Genomic DNA, 22,145 nt, shown 5'->3' with positions numbered 1-22,145 from the left:
ACTGAAAATAGCTTTAACTCAAAGCCTAGACTGACAACTGAGAACAAGAAGTTGCACCTGGAAAGTTGGTCTGTGTTTCCTTTCAAGTCTTAGAAATAACTTAAAATAGAAATATTTTTCCAAAAAGAATGAAGGATCCATTATAAGAGTATCAGAAAAGTAACTTAAAGGTAATTAATCTAAATAGCAAATATATTTTTTATGAGCCAACTTTAAAATTTCATAATAAATTGTAAAAATGAGTCAAGATGAATGAGAGATGTTTTTAAGTGTATGTCTACATAGTTATCTTTCAAGTATGCAAAATGCTTGTACGAGGCTTTTATAAGGGAAATAGAGTATGTTTATCTTCTTTTTACATATTCACAAAAATAAATGCAATGAGGTGCTTCTAATAAGTGTTTCTGATTTAAAATAATTAGAATGCTCATAATTTTTGAGTTAAAACAATAAAAATTAGGTTGTTTTCCCATTCCCTAGTCTATTCCAAATCCTCATCTAGAAACCCTATACTAATTTGTATGGGTGGGTTACTCGAATCTCTTTGAATGAATGTACAAAAGACCATTACTTACGTTTTTTGCTTTTGTAATTGGGTTCTTTCCTCCTTGGTACTGTCCCAGGGAAAATAACCCAGAAGAAATTTCCAAGCTTGCTTTCTCAATGCATGACTAAGTCCCTGAAGAAAGCATGCATATTAAACACATGAATGAAAAAGAATGCAATACTGTAAGTTCACAAAACTTGCACATAAAAACGAAAACTAATCTTTAAGAGGTAGTTTTATATATGTAAATAGTTCAATTCAGTGAATACCATCTTGTTTCTTACTTCTAGATCCAAAAGATGTAAGTAGCTGCCAGAAAGTTTAAACAGTACACAGAATACAGCAGCCTACAGCAGACAGACAGTGGGACTGGTGAGTCGAAGCCCAATCTTAAAGAATAAGGCAAATGCCACTGGAATGCAGGCCTCCTTCACAAAACCTACAGAACTTCAAATACAGAAGAATATCCTCCCCCAGAGTTAAGGGTATCCCTCTACCCAACCCCCAGGAACATCATAAGCACCTCACTCTGTCCCACTCAATCCAGGAATTTTAAGGCATCATTTATCAAGAAATAACGGAGTTCATTCCTCCCCACTTCCCCTGCCAAAAACCAACCACCACCACAACAACAACAAAACCCACCAAAACAATAATAATAACTAGGAGTTTATAATACTGAATATCAGGAGTTTGTAAGACAAGCCATATTGGAGTGTTTAAATTACCCCTCTAAATATCATCTGCTTCATACTATCTACATTTAAAATTCTTCCTTCAGAATCAATGTTCTTAGTCCATTCTTCCAGTGATACCGGCTCTTTCCTTTGAACAACAGGTCGTTCCCCCAGATCAATCTAAAAATAAGATAAGCAATAACAAGTACATATTTAACCAGTGAAATGAAATAAAGGCATATAGAAACTAAATTTAAAATACTATTTTTCAGACATGACTTCTAATACTTCTAAGATCATCCCTTATTTTCCCATGTTTAGTTTAACTATAATAGTTGGCATTACATATGTTTCCCTTCTACTAAACACACAACAAGCTGGGTTATAAGTTCAGAAACAGGAAACCCCACAGACTAAAAATATTTGTTATTAAAAAAAAGTTCTTTACTATTTTGGGTTCAATTACATACATACAGAACATTCGACATGTAAATTCTATAAGAAACCTTCAAACCAAATGATACGCTGTATTATTTAAAAAGAAAGAATATATAATTATTCCATTAATCATATTCTAAAATTAGCTTTTCTTCTAAAGTTTGTATTTCTCAGAATTGATTCATGACCCACTAGATTCACTTGGCATTTTCTATAGTGTTTTATTCAATTAACAGATGTTGGTAATTTTAAAATACTATTTGCACGATAAACCCTTTAATTAAGCACTAAAATTTAGATATGTATAGTTTTCTAACTATGTACAAGCATAGAATTGTAGCAAATTTGTCTTTCTGAGCACAAATAAAGATCTGCCATAATTCAGGCCAAAACCCATCTTACTTGAAAAAGGAAGCATTACATGAGAATAAAAGCCCTAAAAGTAGTGTCCTGACTAGCTGTCTCTGATGCCTATGAGAAAACATGCAAGTAAGGAACAGAACTAAGAGGCTATAGGAAAGGTTCGCTCTTCACTCTACTATGCACTCAATGAAACAAACTTCTTCATTATCAAAATGTAATCAAAGGAGAGAGATCCAACATTAATCAAGAAAGAGTATAAGATAGAGAACAAATGAAGAATTTAGTGGCAGGACAAGCACTCACTGTCAGATATACCAGCAAAAAGTTGTAAGAACAGATTATGGAAAGAGGCAGATATCACCAAAATTAAGTTTCTATTTCTATAGTACACGTTCTCCTGTTAAAACATAAGAGCTATATTAATACTAATCTTTACTCACTCTTGTGATGACTTCAAATCCTGGTTCTTCTTGTTGATTTATCTTTAGACCTGAAATAGCATCGCTAAGAAAATCTGCCATTTCTGAAGGTGGTCGTTGATGTGTAGAGGGATCGCTGCCTCTCAAACTGTCAAAAATGTAGTTTGTGACTTTGGAAAATCCTATCATAGTTGCTGTATAAGGGTCCTTTTTAATTTTCTATGCAGTAGGAAGAAAAACATTAGCATTATTAATTCAAATAAAGAAAAATGAATACTCCAACATGGGCAAAAAAAGCAAAGCTTTTTAAAAGAAAAGAAATCAGGACTAAAACAGAGTGTTCTAAGATTATCTTAAATTTGTATTTTCTTTCTTGGAAGAAAAATTTAAATTTTCTAAGCCAATCATTTCATTTGGTTAAAACAGCATAATAAATGATAAGTTAATGCTACTGATTGAATTGCAGATAAACAAATGATTTGCAGGCTTCACTCAATCTGCATACATCAGAAAACATACGCAGTGCTTACTTTCCAGTGGTGAATGGCCCACAACAGCTTTCTTCTGTCTAGCAGTCCTGCCTTCACACAAAAAAAATATTTCTTGAAGTGTGTACTACCATGCTATTCTGACACAAAATATTTGATTGCTAAATTTAAAAGCTCCTATTTAAATATTAGCTGACATTTTAATCTAATTACATGAATAGTAAATCATGCCAACAAGAATAATTTATTCTGGGACAGTGCTACCCTAGAAAACGGAAAAAGGTTTTTCTACTGTTAAGTGCTAGGGTAACTTCTGAAGCCCAAACTAATTGCTCATTCATATTTAGCAAAAATAGTTATTTATTAAATAATTATTTTCACAATAAGTAAAATTATCCTCTTATTTCCTATTTCAAATAGCGTTTAGTTCTCTCTCTCATCCTCTTTCCTAAAAAGTTCCCTCTATATCTTATTAATCTCTGTATCTTCAAAACCAGGAAAAGAACAGCTGGGACACAGCAAGCTCTCACATATTTGTTAAATGAATAAGTGAATAAATAAATAAATGAATAAATCATTTCATTACTTTACATAGTCATCTGAGTGATAATTAAATTTACTTCTGCCTATTATTAAGTGTACATTTTTAGCCTAATGCAAGAACAATACTCAAATATTCTTAGGGGAATAAGATTGTCATGACATCAAAACAACCTACTTAAATTCAAACCAGATTTTTGCCTAAATTGATCATTAATGAATTCAAACTGGCTTGCTCTGTCACCCCTGACCTAATCAATAAAAGTTATGATACAACTCTATTAATGTCTAATTTTAGTATTATAATAAACGGACAAACTGCCTTATGAGTAAGAACCAAGGAAGCCTCTGAGTCTTGCAAATAACATGAAAACGTATTATTGTTTCTGTAAAATTACAGAGAATAATTCTAAAAAGATTACACAGACACACATACACACACACACATATATATACACCTGTCTCATTCTGCATACTCTCTGAGAAGATGAGAAGTAGGGGGCACATAAAATAATGCAGTCAGAATAATACATGATAGATTTAAGAAACATACTTGTATTAAACCATATGCTGGCTCATCAAGAAGATTTTCAAAAGACTGTGAAAGACTCTTATTTTGACAATTCACAAGAAGTGTTCTTTTATCCTGTGGAGATCTATAATAAAAAAGAGGATTTGTAGAAAATACTAACACACTGTATCAATTACTACGCGAACAACTACTGACACAAATGTTCCTTACAAAAAAAAAAAAAAAAAAAATTTTAATGTCCAGTTCTAGAACAGTTTTCCATTAATACATTAGCAAATATTTAGTAACTATTTTAAAGGAGCTTCAAAACTACATGAAACATAAAATACAAAATTAACAAATACTAAATTAATACTCTGCATATAACATAAATAAAACAAACAAAGTATATTTTTATTCCAGGTAAAGCCAAAAGGATTAAATTGGAATGAACCTAAATTCTTCTCTAGAATTATAGTAGAAAACCATTACAAGATATCTGGCTTTATTATCATAAAAATTAAAGAAAGCCAAAACAGACATTAGGAGTCATCAGTATGTAATATTTACATATAGAAAATATGTCTTATTTTGAAATGGTTTCCACCTTCATTCACGGCTTAGTAATACTGTAATATAAGATGTTTAAAACGTAAGATATATTAGTTATTTGATAAAGATCATTAATCATGCTAACCATAATTACAAATGCACACACATGAACATATTTTAAAAAGATTATTACGTATGGTTTGGGTAATACTATGTTTTTAGTTCTTGCTTATTAAACTATAGAAGCAAGTCTCTTCACATTTCTTAGTAATGACAGAATTTAACAAAATCTTTTCAAAACAGACATCTAATTTCTAGTCATCTGACAAATTATCTAGTCTTTTTTCTATTTAGTGAGTTTTATGACTTCGTTCTAATAAACTGAGAACTTTTCTATGTTTAAAATAAAAATTAAATATGTTATTTTGCTGCTATACACCTCCTGTTTATTACGTTTGAGATAAGATCTTTAATAACAGTTATCTCTTCTCAATTCTAACATAACAGGATGCAACAGTAATGCTAGAGGGAATATGAAATCTAAAACAGGATCCTTATATTCTTACATAGTCAGAAACAGCACTCCATCTGCATATACAACAACGTAGCTAATAAGCCCCTTGGCTTTTTAAAAAGGGCTGAGGTTGAGTCATTTCATATTGGAGGAAAAAACCATACATTTTAAAACATTCACTTTTCTGAATATTTTGAGGGGTCACAATTAATAGGCAGACTTACAGATTCTCTCACAAGGCATTTTTTAAACGATGGACCTTGAAATGTAGCATCAGAAAAGAAAAGTAGCTAAAAAACAAAATTTTATTCATAGCACAGTGCTGCTAGCACTGTCATTTTGTTTCTAACAATAAATTAAGCCAAATTATTTCTTTAAAACCCAAATAAAAAAATGCTCATGAAAGTCAAACCACTGTCTATACATATAAAAAAGGAACTAATATGCAACTTTCAGCTCTCTGGGCTCAGATAACTCTATGGCTCCATATCTTAAACAGTGGCCACTAAACTGGAGATCAGAAGATGAAATGACTGGCTTACCAACAAGCAACCACAAATATTTTTTAAAAATAAATTCCTTCTTTTCTTTTTTCGTAACTACTACTCTGTGATGGGGGGTGGAGGAAGCTCTAAGAAGCAGGGAAGATATGAAGAAAGTAAAGACCTGACTGCCCCAAAGGTAATCAAAACATTTAAAAAGTACATCAGTCAATGGACAAGTAGTATACTGTTATACTGCTAGGCAATTACAGAGCTCATCATAAGGAAGACTGGTATTCCAAAATATTACCAGAATGTCTCCACCTGCCAGGTCACCACACTGATTTAATTTATAAATACGTATTCTGGGAAGTTGATCTCTCATGCTAACATTATTCAAGACTTTCAAACTCATTGCTGTAGTAAGACGAACGTTTAATGATGCTAACCCAGCAATTCTATTACAGCCTGCTAAACAATTTGAAGAAAACTATAGTCTAATATCACAACTATAGAAGCATATCTCCTGAAAATTCTGAAGTATATCTAGGCTTTGGAGTGAGCCTCTCCCAAAGACCTCATAATAAACTCAGAAATTATAAACTGAACAATGCTTGTACACCCAAATGTAGCAGTAACTATTTTATATTTCTATTGAGAATGACCAACATGTAAGGCTAAAGAAATAAACAGCACTGCAGAGATTATCAATCAAAATTGGGAATAAAAAATAGAAAGGTACAGTAACAAAATTTTACATCTAGAACCTACTCTTTTAAATGGTTGGTGCTGTTTGATGATACAACCAATTTGGCTTTTTAAGGGAATACTTTACTGCTTGGATATTTGCATATCAATGTAAAAATGGCCCAATATACAAAATAACTTAATGGAATCAACAGGTCTTATTCATATCTTAGCAACCAACTTGGTCCAGAAAGGTAAGAAAAACATATTCCTAGCTCATTCTTTTATCCAAGTGAACATCACATTTTAAATGATGATAAATCAAAGAACACTTACAAACACGAACAAATATGACAGTTTTCCTGGTAAATAAGAAAAGTATCTGAAAAATATTAAGCATCAAGAAGATGGCCTATGTTGCACTGACTAGATCAGGTTGTTGAGACTGAAAGAAGGAACTACACACGACTAGCCTAGCAGGGCCTCTTCCTGGCGCTTGTGAGTCATCTAGGTTGCCCATTCGTAGATTACTGGCAATCTCTGCTGGTCCATATGGTAAGGCCCCGCTCCTATAAGAGGAAGTTTAGCTCTTTAGGAAGATAAACTTAACTCACTAGGAAGTGGATTCTTAATCAAAAATAAAAAAAGTTATCTGGTCTAATTATCTTCATTTTGAACTCAAAAGAAGACAGGAAGGGTGACCGCTGGCATCCCAATGAGGCTGAAATCAAGATTTCTTTGACTACTCTTCTGTGTGGTCTCTAAAACAATCTTTGACCATAGAAATAAGACTCTGGAAACATCGTTTTGCTTAGGATAACTGTTTCAGGGACAGGAAATGAGAACCCCCTGGCTGACACCTAGTAGAATAAAAATTGGGTATAATATTTAGATATTTTCATTTATGTGAACTTTAACTTAAAATTTTGGGAATTCCACTTATTTGAATCTTAACTAACAAGAACAAGGGCCTTTAAATTTCTCCTTAAGAATTTTGTAATTCACAATAGCAAAGGTGTGAAATAAACCTAAACGTCCATCAATGGTAGGCTGGATAAAGACAACGTGGTATATATACACCATGGAATAGTACGTAGCCATAAAAAGAATAAGATCATGTCCTTGGCAGCAACATGGATGGAGCTGGAGGCTATTCTCCTAAAGCAAACTAATGCAGGAACAGAAAGTCAAATACTACATGTTCTCACTTACAAGTGGGAGCTAAACAACAACACATGGACACAAAGAGAGGAAAAACAGACACCAGAGACTACTTGAGGGTAGAAAGTGCGAGGAGGGAGAGGATCAGAAAAACTACCTATCAGATACTATACTTATTACGTGTGACAAAATTATTTGTACACCAAAACCCCATGACATGCAGTTTACCTACTTAACAAACCTGCACATATACCCCTGAACCTAAAATAAAAGTTAAAACAAAAAAGAATCTGATAGTGAGGGATGGCTTATATAAATTTGGGACTTTTTAAATACTGGTGAATATCTACTTGGAACAGCTTTATTCTACTACTTGGACTCTATAAAATCTATGGTGAGCTACATGGCATAATACAATCGGGCATAATTTGTGACAGGAAGGAGACTAGGGAGGGAGCACTTATTTTCAGCCTAGAGCATGGAGGGGCCCTGGAGATAAAATATTTGATGCACTGTTTTTACACGTTTCAGACCATTCATGGGTCAAAAAGTAAATTGCCCTCCCAGTGTCACAGGACAATACACAAAGTAGTGGCTGATATTAGGAGAATAGCGTTTGAAGTAGTTACTTGATACTATCTCCTTCCCCAAGAACAGCAGCCACATTCTGGTTCACTAAAAACTTAATGATTAAGCCTAATGAGAAGAGAAACAAAGTATACAAAGCTTTTTCTCTTTTACCAAATCATTAAAGGGTGCAATTAATCACTTAGGCTCACATCTCCTCCAACTCTATCCTCCCCTTAGTTGATTTCATTTCCTCTCAGAGTTTCAATCACTCCTACACATGGAAAACTTACATGTTATCCTAATATACTCTTACAGTGCCATACGTCTTATTCACAGCACTTATTATAGCTGCAATTTAAGGCAGGGGCCATGTCTTTTTTGATTACTGCTTTCCTTCCAGAAAATAGCACTGCTGCATCTAAGACACAGTAGGCATTCAAAAAAATACTTGAATTAAATGAAAAAAAAAAAAAAAAGAAACATGTACAAGGAACACCATTCCATGGCTTCACATTTTCAAATGGAATTAAGCACTTCTCCTAAAGAAACTCTCCTTCCCAGGGACTTAAGTGCTGAGATTGGGAAAGAGTAGGGTAGCATAATCCTTCCAGGCTCTCTCTCTCTCCCTCTCTCTTACATCTGCCTATCAACAAGAGAAGGTGCTTTCATTCTGCTCTCATTCACATCCTCAGTGGTCTGTCCTCATTAGGAAAGCCTGTGGGTATCAAGAAGTAACAACAACCGGTTTAGTTCAAAACTAATCTGGGATGAATTATTATAATGCCATATGTCTAAACCCCTCTAATAACATTATTTTCATCACCATCTCTGATTTTTTTTTTTTTTTTTTTTTTTTTGAGGCGAAGTCTCACTTTGTCACCTAGGCTGGAGTGCAATGACACGATCTCTGCTGACTGCAACCTCTGCTTCCCAAGTTCAAGCAATTTTCCTGCCTCAGCCTCCCGAGTAGCTGGATTACAGGTGCTCGCCACCACACTCGGCTAATTTTTGCATTTGTAGTAGAGATGGGGTTTCACCATGATGGCCAGGCTGGTCTCAAACTCCTGACTTCAAGTGATCTGCCCACCTCGGCCTCCCAAAGTGCTGGGATTACAGGCATGGGCCAGTGTGCCCATCCCCATCTCTGATTCTCATACCTCTCATTTGTTTACAAATTTAGAAAAGGAAACAAGCTTTCACTTGCTACTCTCAAGAAAATACAAACAACACACATTCAAGGTATATATACCCCTATAACTGCTTAAGTGGTTATCAAGACTATCCTTGAACCCTTCCAGGATAGAAAACTCTACCTCCTGAGAAAAACCCGGTCTCCTAATTTCTTTTTGGAGTCATATAAAGCAAATCTCCAATCTGTTTCTCACAAAAAACTTTCAAAAAGTATTTGTCAAATTGATAATTATCATGCCATTTATTCATTCAACTAATATTTATTGCCCATTTATTATGTACCAGACACTGTAGCTAGGAACTAGGAATAATATGGAAACAAGATAGATACAATCTCTATCCTTCAGAAGTTTACATTCTAGAGTAAAACACAAAAGAATAGACAAAATTATTGTATACTGTTAGGTGCCATGAAGGAAGCAAACGAGAAAATTAGATAGCGAGGAGCAGAGACAGGAAAACTACATTAGATGGGGAAAGAGGGCATCGTGGAAAGCCCCTCTGAGGAAGTGACATTAAATTGAGACCTCAGGAATCAGAAAGAGGGGAAAATATTCCAAGTAGAAACAGTATGCATAAAGGACCTTAAGACACAAAAGAGTTTAGGGGGTTTTAGGAACTGAAAGAAATCCGCATGAGTAGAATGGAAAAGACAATAGCATGAGATGAGTTTTAAGAGATAAACAGAGCTAAGACAGGGCAGGCCCTTGTTGATGACAGTGAAGAAGTTTGGATTTTATTTAATGTTGCATTGAAACTTCTCTTCTTCAAGTTAAACCACATCCTTCAATGAAATATTTTTCATTCTGATCCCTTCCTTACCCTGGGTTATCTCTTTAATACAGAATAGGTAGTCTAGCACATTTAAAATGCCGTGTTTATTACTTGCAGTTCAAGCCTACTTCTCCAAAATACAATCAGTAAAAAGTAGAGAGGGGCTACCTCCTCCCTCATCCTAGATATTAAGCTTTAATCAACAGTCTCAGACCAAATGATCTCATTTGTGAGTTATGTCACAACACTGATACTGAGCTTACTATGGTGCTAAAACTCCCTAGTCTTTAATGCCTGCTACTCAATAACCATAACCTTCTATTCCAATCATGACACTGTCTCTCCTGAAATCTACTCATCCTCTCAATGGTAACTCATTTACAGGTTCTCACTTCGAGATCCAAGACCCACATGCCACCAAGCAGGTCTGACTTTCTTACACTTACTGGCACTGAACAGCTTGCCTATTGCCAGCCAGAGATGATTAAAAAAGTAGGGGAGAATCTCATGCCAAAAAATACACGGTCGAGACTCCCAGTTTTTGTATCACTTCTAGCCTTACGGAATCTAAATTTAGGCAAGGTGTTAAATTCTACTATAAAGTGAGGACATTATAAATGAAGTTAGTGGCTGGGCCCAGGGGCTCACGCCTATAATCCTAGCACTTTGGGAGGCCGAGGCAGGCAGATCACCTGAGGCCAGGGGTTTGAGACCAGCCTGGCCAATATGGTGAAACCGTATCTCTACTAAAAGATACAAAAATTAGCTGAGCCTGGTGGCACATGCCTGTAATCCCGGCTGCTCAGGAGGCTGAGATGGGACAATTGTCTGAACCCAGGAGACGCAGGTTGCAGTGAGCCAAAATCACACCACTGCACTCCAGCCTGGGTGACAGAGTGAGACTCCATCATAAACAAACAAACAAACAAACAAAGTTAGCAATCATTCCCTGCAGTTCTCCCAAGCCCAAAACCTCAATTTCTCCCTTCTCACCTCCATACATCCAATCCATCACAAAATCTAATCATAAATACTGCAATATTTCCATCTTTCCTGTCACTGTCCCAGTTCAGGTCACTTTAATCTCACCTGGAAAACTGAAAGAATCTGCTAACATGACCCAAAAGATGCTTTGTGCTTTGGACTTCACTCAGCTCTTTGGCCTCATCTTTAACTGTATTACCCTCCCCTCCTCATACTTTGCAGACCTGTAATACTGAATTAATTTGCTGTGTGATTACATCATGTTTGTACTCTTCCCTTGTAAAACATGCTTCCCTCTAAATATCTCCTTCTCTTTCCTTATAATGGTCACTCATTTTTCAGGTCTCTACTTAGATGCTTCTTCCTCCAGGAAGTCTTCCTTGATCCCTACTCCCAGTTTCAATTAAGTGCCCCTCATTCCTTCCCAGGAACTCCCAAAGCAGCTGACACTTCTTTCATCTTAGTTTCTCAGTTTTAATTGCCAGACTATGAATTCTCTGAGCCCCAGGAACACCCCTGTTTTACTACTAAATATGAAACATCTAGCACAGTGTTGGGATGTAATAGATACCCAAAAAATATTTGCTGAGAGTAAGAGTGAGGAAGCATGTGTATGTACAGATGCACACAGGTAACTAAATCAGAGAGAAGATTTTTGGAAAGTGGTAAGGCCCTGTCGTCCAACTGAGAAATAATTTTATAAAGGACTTAGGACTTGCCTGACTCAAAGTTGCAACATCACAACTGTATATTTAGTAGAAAATACATAATAAAGGGTAAATTAGGTAAATATATAGGCCATAAATTACTAACGCATCATCATTCATTTAAATGTAGAAAAAATATTAAACTACTCTTTTCTTTGGAACAGTAATTAGGTGGTAAGTCTCAGGTTCGAATTACTAAAATAACACAATATGATTCAGTCGTTATTCCAAATAAATCAATATCCCAACAAAAACAAAGCTGCTCATGTCCTCATATGCACATAGGTCACTGATGCCCAAGGTCAAGTAAAAATAGTTCGCTTTGGGATTAATACAATGATCCAGTTTCAATAAGTAGAAAATAATATGATACTTACTCACACAATACCACATATTTTTCAAGAGATTCAATCAGTAGTTTGCTATCTCCTTGATGAAAGTGTAGAGCAGGGAGAACGACGTCATCCTTTAGACAGAATACCAAATACGACCAGCCCATACCCTCTTTGTTTTGCTTGATTGATTTCAGGTCTGCCAAACTGAACAGGAATGACCATTTGCTTTTCCCATTTCTATGACTTGGAGCATCTTAAAAACAAGAGAGTGGGGCAAAATATTTTTGTTCACCTTTTTAAAAGGTACTGACAGTGCTCTCCATGACTGCATAACATAAATTAGTTGAACCCAGGGAATCAGTACAGCATTCATATTATTATGGCTTCCACCTGTATTGGATATGGCAACTTATATGTTCTTTTAAAAAATGATTTTTAAAATAATTATCCTACCACATATAAATTTTTTAAATGTTATTCCTATGTAAAATATAAGCTTTTACCAAAAAAACTGATCACGGCTTTGCAAGCAGGTGGACTGGATTCATATTGCAGTACTACCATCTTACTAACTGAATGACATGGGGCAAATAATTGAATGTCTCTGAGCCTCAGTTACTTTGTTTGTAAAATGGAGATAATTATACTTACCTCCCATTGTAATTCTATTAATAAGAATTAGGAGATAATACTTTTCAACTAACTAGTACAAGTCAAGTATACAGAAAATTCTCAGTAAATGTTCATCTTTTCTACTCCCCCCAAAATAAGAATAGCTTAATTCTCTTGAAGAGTCAACAAAACAAAACAAAACAAAACAAAACCTTTATTCCTTCATTTCCTTTTGTAATTATTTTTAGGACACTACACTTAGTAGTGAAGTAAGCATACTGATATAAAAAATAACACTGGAGTGAATACACAACATTCTATTTGCAGAAAAACAAAGTACAGCAAGAAATTGAGGATGAAAAGATAAAAAGTTGTGAATGCTTCAAAAATAATGAATCAATTGCTAAATTAACTTTCTACTAAATCAAGATCTCAGTTCAAACCAAATTATAGTTATGTAAAATACAGCATGTTCTGAGTTTGTGGCCTCGTTATAGAACCTAAAATTCCAGGTTTGCGAACATTATCATAATTGATAACAAGCAACTTAAACATCAACTATTTAAAAAAAAAACTGAAAGAGAAAAAAAATTTCTTCTCACTAATGATGCTAGTACTTACAATTCACTTCTAATGTAAAACACCATTTTAACAATTTAACTCCAACATAAGTAAGTTGTGTCTCTGAAATTTCTTTCCTAAAATGTTATTTCTTAAGAAGTATCATACTATCCTGCTATTCAAGACCTTTATTAATTCTGTCCCACACTACCAATCCCACAAAGATAAACTACTTAGAAGGAAGCTGCTTACTAGACTAGATCAGAAGACATATTAACCAGTGTTGACCTGCATGTATGTATCACCTTCCTATCTGCAATCATCTCCAATAAGATCTCTTGAACTCATAAAAAGAAATCTACAGCTTACAGAACCTCTATCTACAAGGAAACCATGCGTCATCATTATTTCACGGACACTTAAACAAGTATCATTTGAAGGAAGCTAAAGTGACTTATCTATATACAATGACTAGCAGCTTTCACACCAGTCTGGACAGTGAACTCACATGTAAGATACACTAGATTAAGTGCCATGTGTCCACTTGACTACTTTACATAATGTTTCACTGGTGTTTATATTATAGAGCTCATAAGACCACTTCAAGCTGATACCTAAGTGAGAACAGTTCTAGAATTTCAACTTGCTTCATGAATCATTTAAGTGTGAATGTACTTAGACTACCTAGAACAGATACATACTGCTAGCTTATCTGCAAAGACCAAAAATATTTCACAGAAAAACAGCAATGGGGAAAAAGAAGGAAAAAAAGAAACCCAAAAAACTACATATAGACAATTTTTTAAATTAAATTACTCAACGGCACAGAGTATTTTATCTAAATTATTGCAAGAAAATCATATGAAGTATATTAAACACTGTATGTATGCTATATGAATTATTAGGAGTTTGTGCATATTCAAGAATAAAGGTTTTTTTTATAGATTTTTCCCTCATTAACAGAAGAGACATATATTACATACAAAAGAAAATGTCTCACACACTTCCACATTTAAAGCTCTGACAAAGAAATATTTAAATTTAAAACCCTAACAAACAAATATTCTAAGCCTTCTACTAGAATAAAAGCTTCATGAGAACAGGAACTTTATCTTGTTCACAGCTATATCCTCAGTGCTAGAAGAGTGGCTAGTATACAGTAAGTAGTCAAAGACGAGAGATCTGTTGAATAAGTCAATTAACAACCTAGTATCAAGTCAACATAAAAGTAATCTGCAAATTAGTCTGCTGCAAATAGCTGGCCAGAAATAGAAATGGTTACAAAGGAAAATAGAAATCAAGAGTGAACTCAAACTATTTTTCTACTCAAAGCAAATGTAAAGAAAATCATTTAGTTCTAATGAATTTACTATGTCACCAAATATATGTAGAAACTATCTCCAACACACTAACATGAGAATACTAAATACCAGAAGAACTGAACAAACAGCTCTACTCTTCTTGTAAGTAGAACAGTTCAGTAAGTCTCTATATGCCTTGAATAGAATTAACATCAAGGACAAATTTTATTTGGATGGATCTCTAGCACGAACATGAGACAGTTTGACGTTCTTGGAAGGAATATTTCCAAAACATTTAATCTGTCTGGTATATAACAAAGGATGTAGCAGTAGAAACTCTTATGAAATATAAAGCGAAAATGCTCTTAAGAAGTATAAAATTAAGTAAGTCTGACAGTCAATTTTTTAAAAGTTTGTCCCAAATTGACTTTGTGCCTCACACAAAAAAGAAAAAAGTACAAAGTTAAAAATGAGAAGGGTAAAAGATAAGAAAAACAAAGGCTTTTTCTTTGGGGAAAAAAACTTTTAGGAAATAAAAAAGTTTCATAATGACATACATTTAAAACCTCTGGAATTTCTAAGCTTGAGGGTTCAAAATAAACCCTCAAGCTTAGAAATGAACCCACGGGCTTAGGGCCTCCTTTTTTTTTGAGACAGAGTCTTGCTGTGTCACCAGGCTGCAGTACAGTGGCATGATCTCGGCTCACTGCAACCTCCACCTCCCAGGTTCAAGCAGTTCCCTTACCTGGTACTTATAGGCATGCACCACCACGCCCGGGTAATTTTTTGTATTTTAGTAGAGACAGGGTTTCACCATTTTGGCCAGGGTGGTCTTGATCTCCTGACCTCGTGATCCACCTGCCTTGGCCTCCCAAAGCGTTGGGATTACAGGAGTGAGCCACCGCGCCCAGCCTTTAACTTTTAATAACTACAAAATAAAGTCTGTTCACTTTATAAGTCCACTCTGTGGTCAAGCCATAAGCAGGATTTACCTCTGTCCTTTTTTGCTAAGCTACACAGCTACACAGAAGTTCTCAACTCTGATCACACATTAAAGTCATCTGAAGACCTTTTAAAAAGCACAGATACCCAGGCTGTATCTCTAGAGTCTGATTTTTGGTAGTATTTTTTTAAAATCTAACCTACCCAGGTGATTTCAATGTGCAGCCAAGGCTGAGAACTACTAATAAAGTGATAATTATTGTCATATTATGCTTTTCTCGTCCATGTAATGTTTCTTTCTTTTATGAAATTCTGGGCTACAAACCTGTATAGCAGTATTACTATACTGAATACCATAGGCAACTGTAACACAATGCTAAATATTTGTGTATCTAAACACGTCTAAACACAGAAAAGGTGATGCACTGTGCTGTGACGGTACAAAGGCTATGATGTCACTAGGTGACAGGAAATTTTCAGCTCCATTATAATCTTATGGGACCACTGACATACAGGCGATCAGTCACTGAAACGTTGTTATGTGGCACATGATTGTATATATGTAGAAAAGGAGAACAGTCACTGAACACATATTAAGAGAAAACTGCAATGAGCCAGGAAGAGTCCAGCAAAATGCTGAAATTAGAATGGTATAGTTTAGTAGTATACTCCACCTCACCCTGTTACTTTGGGATAAAATAACATGATTATTAAAAGTCTACTAGATTAAGAAAAATGTGCATGAAGGACAGCCAAAGGAATTTTTAAAGTGGTTCTATTTTCTGCCATTAATAACTATAAAATAGAGCAAGTATTTTAAAATCCTTTTTTGAAGCCACAACCAATAAAACAAAAAGAGAGATGAAAAGGGAGTATCACTAAAATATGATATGTATACATATTAACCAAAGAAATTAATCATCCTTCTCACTGAGGAGCATTCAATAATCTTCTTTGCACTTGTATTAGTATATTATATTGTAGCAAATCAGTTTAAGATTTCAAAAGATTTAATTCATACCTCCATTGGTATGTGGTTTCCTTTTAAATGAAACTGTATTAACCATGTCCCATTCTGCTTCATAACTGTTCAGATGTTCTGATCCTCGATGACCTCTTTCTTTTGGGGCCTGAGTCCATTCTACAACTGAACTGGAGTCCTAAAATAATTACAACATATAAAATATTTAAAGCCTAAAACAAATTTAATTTCAATCCATATCATCATCTCAGCTTCAATGTTTGTAGGTAGGCTGCAGACGACATCACTGGTGGGAAAACTGAACACCATTTCCTATCCTTTTCTCTCTTGATCATCTTTATCAAAAAAAAAAAAAAAAGCAAGAGAAGCTTGATTAGAATCCCATACAGTCAGAGTTGCCAATGAAATATAAACAGAAGTCAACTCTGAAAATGGCTTTGTTTTCATAATAAAAGCCTCATCCCTTTTTTCCTTTTTCCTGCTTTGAATGTAACCATGCTGCCTAAAAATAGTCATCTTCTGACTATAGGGAAAAAGCAAGAGAACCACTGCAAAAAGCTCCCAACCTCCAAACTTTTAGTTATTTAAGGAAAAGAGCCCCAATGGTGGCTATTTAAGCCATCAATGGTTATATAATTTCTTATAGGCAATCAAAATTAGCTAAAAGCAACATATTTACATGTATAGATCTACAGAACTTTCCATTTTTAAAGAGAATAAAACCAAAAGTCTAAAATGCAATATAGTTTGAGTAAATCAAAAATTAATTTATATACAACAAAAGACACTATATATAAGTTAAAGATAGCACAACTAGAACATTTTTCTAAAATATATGACAAGAAAAACATCCAAATTACAAAACTCCTATCAATTTATTTAGAAATAGACAAATACCAAAACAGAAAAACAAGCAAATGGTATGAATAGGTAAGTCAAAGAAGAAATAATCTAACAAACATAGAAAGACATCCAACTTCAGTAACAACGAAAAGCAAGCTGACAGATTTCTATTTTCTGCTCCATTCAATTAAAAAAGATAATACTGAATATGGAAGACAACGTGAGGAAATGGACCGTCTCACACTGCTGATGACAGTCGCTCATTACTACTGACACAGGAGGACAAACCAGGTCTTTCTAAACACATACATACATAAAAATAAAATGTGTACAGGTAAAAATCTGGAAAGATATACATTAAACAGAGACAGGTAAGGGAGGCCAGGCGAGGTGGCTCACACCTATAATCCCAACACTTTGGGAGACCGAAGTGGGCGGATCACCTGAGGTCAGGAGTTTCAGACCAGCCTGGCAAATGTGGTAAAACTCCATTTCTACAAAAACTACAAAAAAGTTAGCCAGGCATGGTGGTACATTCCTGTAATACCAGCTACTCGAGAGGCTGAGGCAGGAGAATCGCTTGAACCCAAGAGGCGGAGGTTGCAGTGAGCTAAGACAACGTCATTGCACTCCAGCCTGGGTGACAGGAGCGAAGCTGCAACTCAAAAAAAGAGAGAGAGAGAGGTAAGGGAAAAGGTTCTAGTCAAGCAGGGCTTCAACTTTCTATTGAACTTTTGCAACAAGATTGTATTCGTATGTAGACAGTATAATTCTTTTTTAAAAGGGAAAAAGGAAAATTAGAATGAAAAGAAACTACAAAGGCACAAGAAAAATTAAGATATAAGAAAAGGAAACAGACTGAAAAACAGTAGGGAAACTGAACAAATTAAATTATAAAATAGATTGTTTATTCTTCCAGTTCCTTCCTCAAATGTCATTTCTCAGGGAGCCCTCCTTGTTTGACTAGTTTTTTTAAAAATCAACCCTCAGGCCCGGTGCAGTGGCTCGTGCCTGTAATCCCAGAACTTTGGGAGACCAAGGCAGGCGGATCACTTGAGGTCAGGAGTTCAAGGCAAGCCTGGACAATATGGGAAAACCCCATCTCTACCAAAAATACAAAAATTAGCTGGGAGTGGTGGCGGGTACCTGTAATCCCAGCTACTCGGGAGGCTGGGGCACGAGAATCGCTTGAACTCAGGAGGCGGAGATTGCAGTGAGCCAAGATCGCACCACTGCACTCCAGCCTGGATGAAAGAAAGAGACTCCTTCTCCAAAAACAAAACAAAACAAAGAAACAAACAAACAAAAAAACCTCACCACCATCCCTATTAACCCTATCGTCAGTAGTGAGGAAAGCTAAGAAGCATCTACAAAAGCATTCTGTTCCCCACCTCTCTCTCTGACTTCTACCTCCCTCTACCAACTCTGCATACAAAAAGGCTCAAATTGGTAGGTCACGCCAATAATCAGAGAAATAAGGATTAAAGGTCAACCTGAAGACAGGACAACTAAGTTCCAAAGACTAGAGTTTTGGAAAACATCATTTATTTCTAAATTAGGAGAAATCAAGCACAATGAGCAAAGGAATAATTTCTTTAAATCAGGAGAATTAACTGAAAGTCAACCTATACAAAGAAGTTGGCAAGACTCCCAGCCCTTTTTCTCCACTCATTTGCCAGAATACTGCCATCCAAGCTTACCCTCTCCAGCCAGGAATCGGCAGATTCTTCTCAAATCTACTAGCCCAAACAGACATGGATTTTGACATTAGGGATTCCCCAAGGAAATGGCTTAGCCATGCACCCCAGGAAGAGTCTCACTATTACCAGGCCTATCCATACCTACAGAAAATATAATCACTTCTGTGCATCTGCTCTTAAATTTGTTAAATATGAGCACCACATTACATAACCAACAAACATCAAAGGCAAGTTATCTATAGAAAACAGTTCAAATGAAATGAGGTGAGGGTGGGGCAAAAGGTCACTAGAGGGAAATGGACTACATAGGGAGATGAAAAACATCTAAGAAGCTATCCTTAAACTCAGTAATAAGAAAATATATTACAACCACAAAGAACAGAATGCTAATGTTATTCCTTTAAAAGGCGACATGAGGACACTCAGAACAAGAAAGATGTTAGTAATTAAATTATAGCAAAAATGAAGAGTGAATTTCCTAGAAAACAGTACAGACCAATAAATGGATGGATGGATGGATGGATGGATGGATGGATGGATGGATGGAAGGAAGGAAGGAAGGAAGGAAGGAAGGAAGGAAGGAAGGAAGGGGAGGGGATTTTAAAATTACAGGACCAATCCAGAAAGTGTAAAGAGTTCCAGAAAGAAAGAAAACAGAAAATGAAGAAATCATCACTAAAATAAATCAAAAATATTTCCCAGAAAAAAAAAAAGAGACAGAAGTTTCCATATTAAAAGAGCTCATCAAGTACCCAGCACAATGTATTAAAAAAACAAATCCACAAAGGCACATAACCAGAACATAAAACTAGAAACAAAAAGACAATAATTAAAAGCTTCTAGAGAGATTTCAAAACAAAAACAAAAAACACATAACATGGAATCAGGAATTAGAATGCATTAGACTTAACATCAATGACGGAAAGTAGAAAACCTGGGGCAAAACTTCAAAATCAGCCAGGCACAGTGGCTCACGTCTGTAATTTCAGCACTTTGGGAGGCTGAGGTGGGCAGATCACTTGATGTCAGGGATTCGAGATAAGCCTGGCCAACATGGTAAAACCTTGCCTCTACTAAAAATACAAAACTTAGCTGGGCATGGTGGCAGGAACCTGTAATCCCAGCTACTTGGGAGGCTGAGGCATGAGAACTGCTTGAACCTGGAAGGTAGAGGTTGCAGTGAGCTGAGATCGTACCACTGCACTCCAGCCTGGGCGACAGAGCGAGATTCCGTCTCAAAAAAGTAATAGTAAATATAAATAAATAAATAAATAAATAAATAAATAAATAAATAGGCAAAAGATTTAGAACAGGCATTTCTCCAAAGAAGATATAGTTGACCCTCCATATCCATGGGTTCTGTATCTGTGGATTCAACAAATGGAATCTGAAATACTCAGGAAAAAAAAATTCCACAAAGTTCCAAAAGGTAACACTCGAATTTGCTGTGCACCAAGTACTATGCTATATCGAATGGAATCAATACCCCACCGATACCAGACGACAGCTGTATACACCACGTGGCCAAAAATCCCATGAAAAGATGTTCAACATCATTAGTCATTAGGAAAATATAAATTAAAACCACAACGACATACAACTTCAGTTATGGTTTGAATTGTGCTGCCCCCTCCCAAAAAGATAAATTAACGTCCTAACTCCCATTACCTCAGAATGTGACTCTATTTATTAGGTTGGTGCAAAAGTAATTGCGGTCTTTGCCATTAAAGCAATGTCAAAGACTTCAATTACCTTTGCATCAACCTAATGGAAATAGGGTCTTAACACAAGTAATCAAGTTAAAATGAGATTATCAGGATGGGCCCTAATCCAATATGACTAATGTCCTTATAAAAAGGGGATAAACACAGAGATAGACATGAACAGATGGAAAATGATGTGAAAACACACAGAGGACACAATCTACAAACCAAGGAATGTCTGATGCTACTATAAATTAGCAGACAGGCAACAAACAGATTCTCCCTAACAGCCCTCAGAAGAAACCCATCCTGCTAATACCCTGATTGCTAACTTCTAGTCTCCAGAACTGAGAGACAATACATTAAGACTGCTGTAAGTCACCCAGTTTGTGGTGACTTGTTTACAGTAGCCCTAGGAAACAAACAGAAATTCATATCCACTAGGTTTACTAAAATTAAAAGGGTAATAACAAGTGTTGATGAGGATATAGAGAAATTGAAATCCTCATATATGGCTGGATTAGAAAATCATGCAGCCGCTCTGAAAAAGTCTGGCAGTTCCCCCAAATGTTAAACACAGAATTATGGAATATATCTACTCCTAGGTATATACTCAAGAGAAATAAAAACATGTTCACACAAAAACCTGCAAATGAATGCTCACAGCAGTATTATAATATATTAGCCCCAAAGAGAAAACAACCCAAATGTTCATCAATTAATGAATAAAATTGTGATATATACACTACTACACAATTCAACTTTATACACAATATTATTCATCAAAAACAAAAGGACCATACATGCTATATAACATGAATGAACCTTGAAAACCTTATGCAAAGTGAAACAAGCCAGTCAAAAAAAATTACATTATTACATGACTCCATTTATATGAAATGTCTAGAATAGGCAAATCCTTAGAGACAGAAAGTAGATTATTGATTGTCAGTGACTGAAAGTAGGTGAAATGAGGGGTAACTGCTGATAGAGTTCTGGAGGATGATGAAGATATTCTAAAATTAGATACTGGTGGATGGCTGCACAACTTTGTAAATATACTAAAAACCACTGAATTGTATGCTTTAAAAGGATGCATTTTATGGTATGTGAATTATATATCGATAATACTGTTATTTTTTAAATGGCATTCCCTAAGTCACACATTTTTTTCTTAAATACCTTTCTAGCATAGAGAATACTAGAGGAATCTAATGCATCATCCAATGGTCTCCAGTCCACTATTACTTCAGCATCCTAGAGAAAGAAATTATGAACTATATTTAATATTCAGCAATATGTTATTCTTAATTATTCTATTCCCTGAACCCAAAATAAAATTTCAGCCTCTTAAGTATTTACATTTCAAATATGCTAATATCATATGTAAACCAAAAATGTTACATACATTTTTCAAATTCTGCCTATTTTTCATTATGAAAAATTTATATTACTGCAACTTCTACATAAGTTTTAGAATATTCCATGTCATTTTACCTAAAGTACAGACAGTCTCTGAGTCATGATGGTTTGACTCAGGAGTTATTTGTAATAGGATGGT

At 35.2% G+C, this 22,145-nt stretch overlaps 1 protein-coding gene across 6 annotated transcripts in view; it reads right to left on the bottom strand.

The window, feature by feature from the left end:
* The window catches only part of TBC1D15 (TBC1 domain family member 15), an 81,289-nt gene that overhangs the window by 25,488 nt on the left and 33,656 nt on the right, over positions 1-22,145 (bottom strand). For 2 of the 6 annotated variants that reach the window (XM_008004036.3, XM_037996810.2), the window contains exons 3-10: positions 21,767-21,841; positions 16,378-16,516; positions 11,983-12,193; positions 4,026-4,128; positions 2,975-3,025; positions 2,466-2,663; positions 1,276-1,404; positions 576-679 (exon numbers count right to left, since the gene is read on the bottom strand). In XM_008004036.3, the coding sequence (XP_008002227.3) occupies positions 576-679; positions 1,276-1,404; positions 2,466-2,663; positions 2,975-3,025; positions 4,026-4,128; positions 11,983-12,193; positions 16,378-16,516; positions 21,767-21,841 (1,010 nt within the window). The remainder of the gene's footprint in view (positions 1-575; positions 680-1,275; positions 1,405-2,465; positions 2,664-2,974; positions 3,026-4,025; positions 4,129-11,982; positions 12,194-16,377; positions 16,517-21,766; positions 21,842-22,145) is intronic. The other 4 variants (XM_008004039.3, XM_037996811.2, XM_073020951.1 and 1 more) reach the window with 3 other exon arrangements.

The sequence above is a fragment of the Chlorocebus sabaeus genome, chromosome 11 (genome assembly GCF_047675955.1).
Source record: "Chlorocebus sabaeus isolate Y175 chromosome 11, mChlSab1.0.hap1, whole genome shotgun sequence".
Lineage (NCBI taxonomy): Eukaryota > Metazoa > Chordata > Mammalia > Primates > Cercopithecidae > Chlorocebus > Chlorocebus sabaeus.
This window is presented reverse-complemented; position numbering and strand designations above follow the sequence as displayed.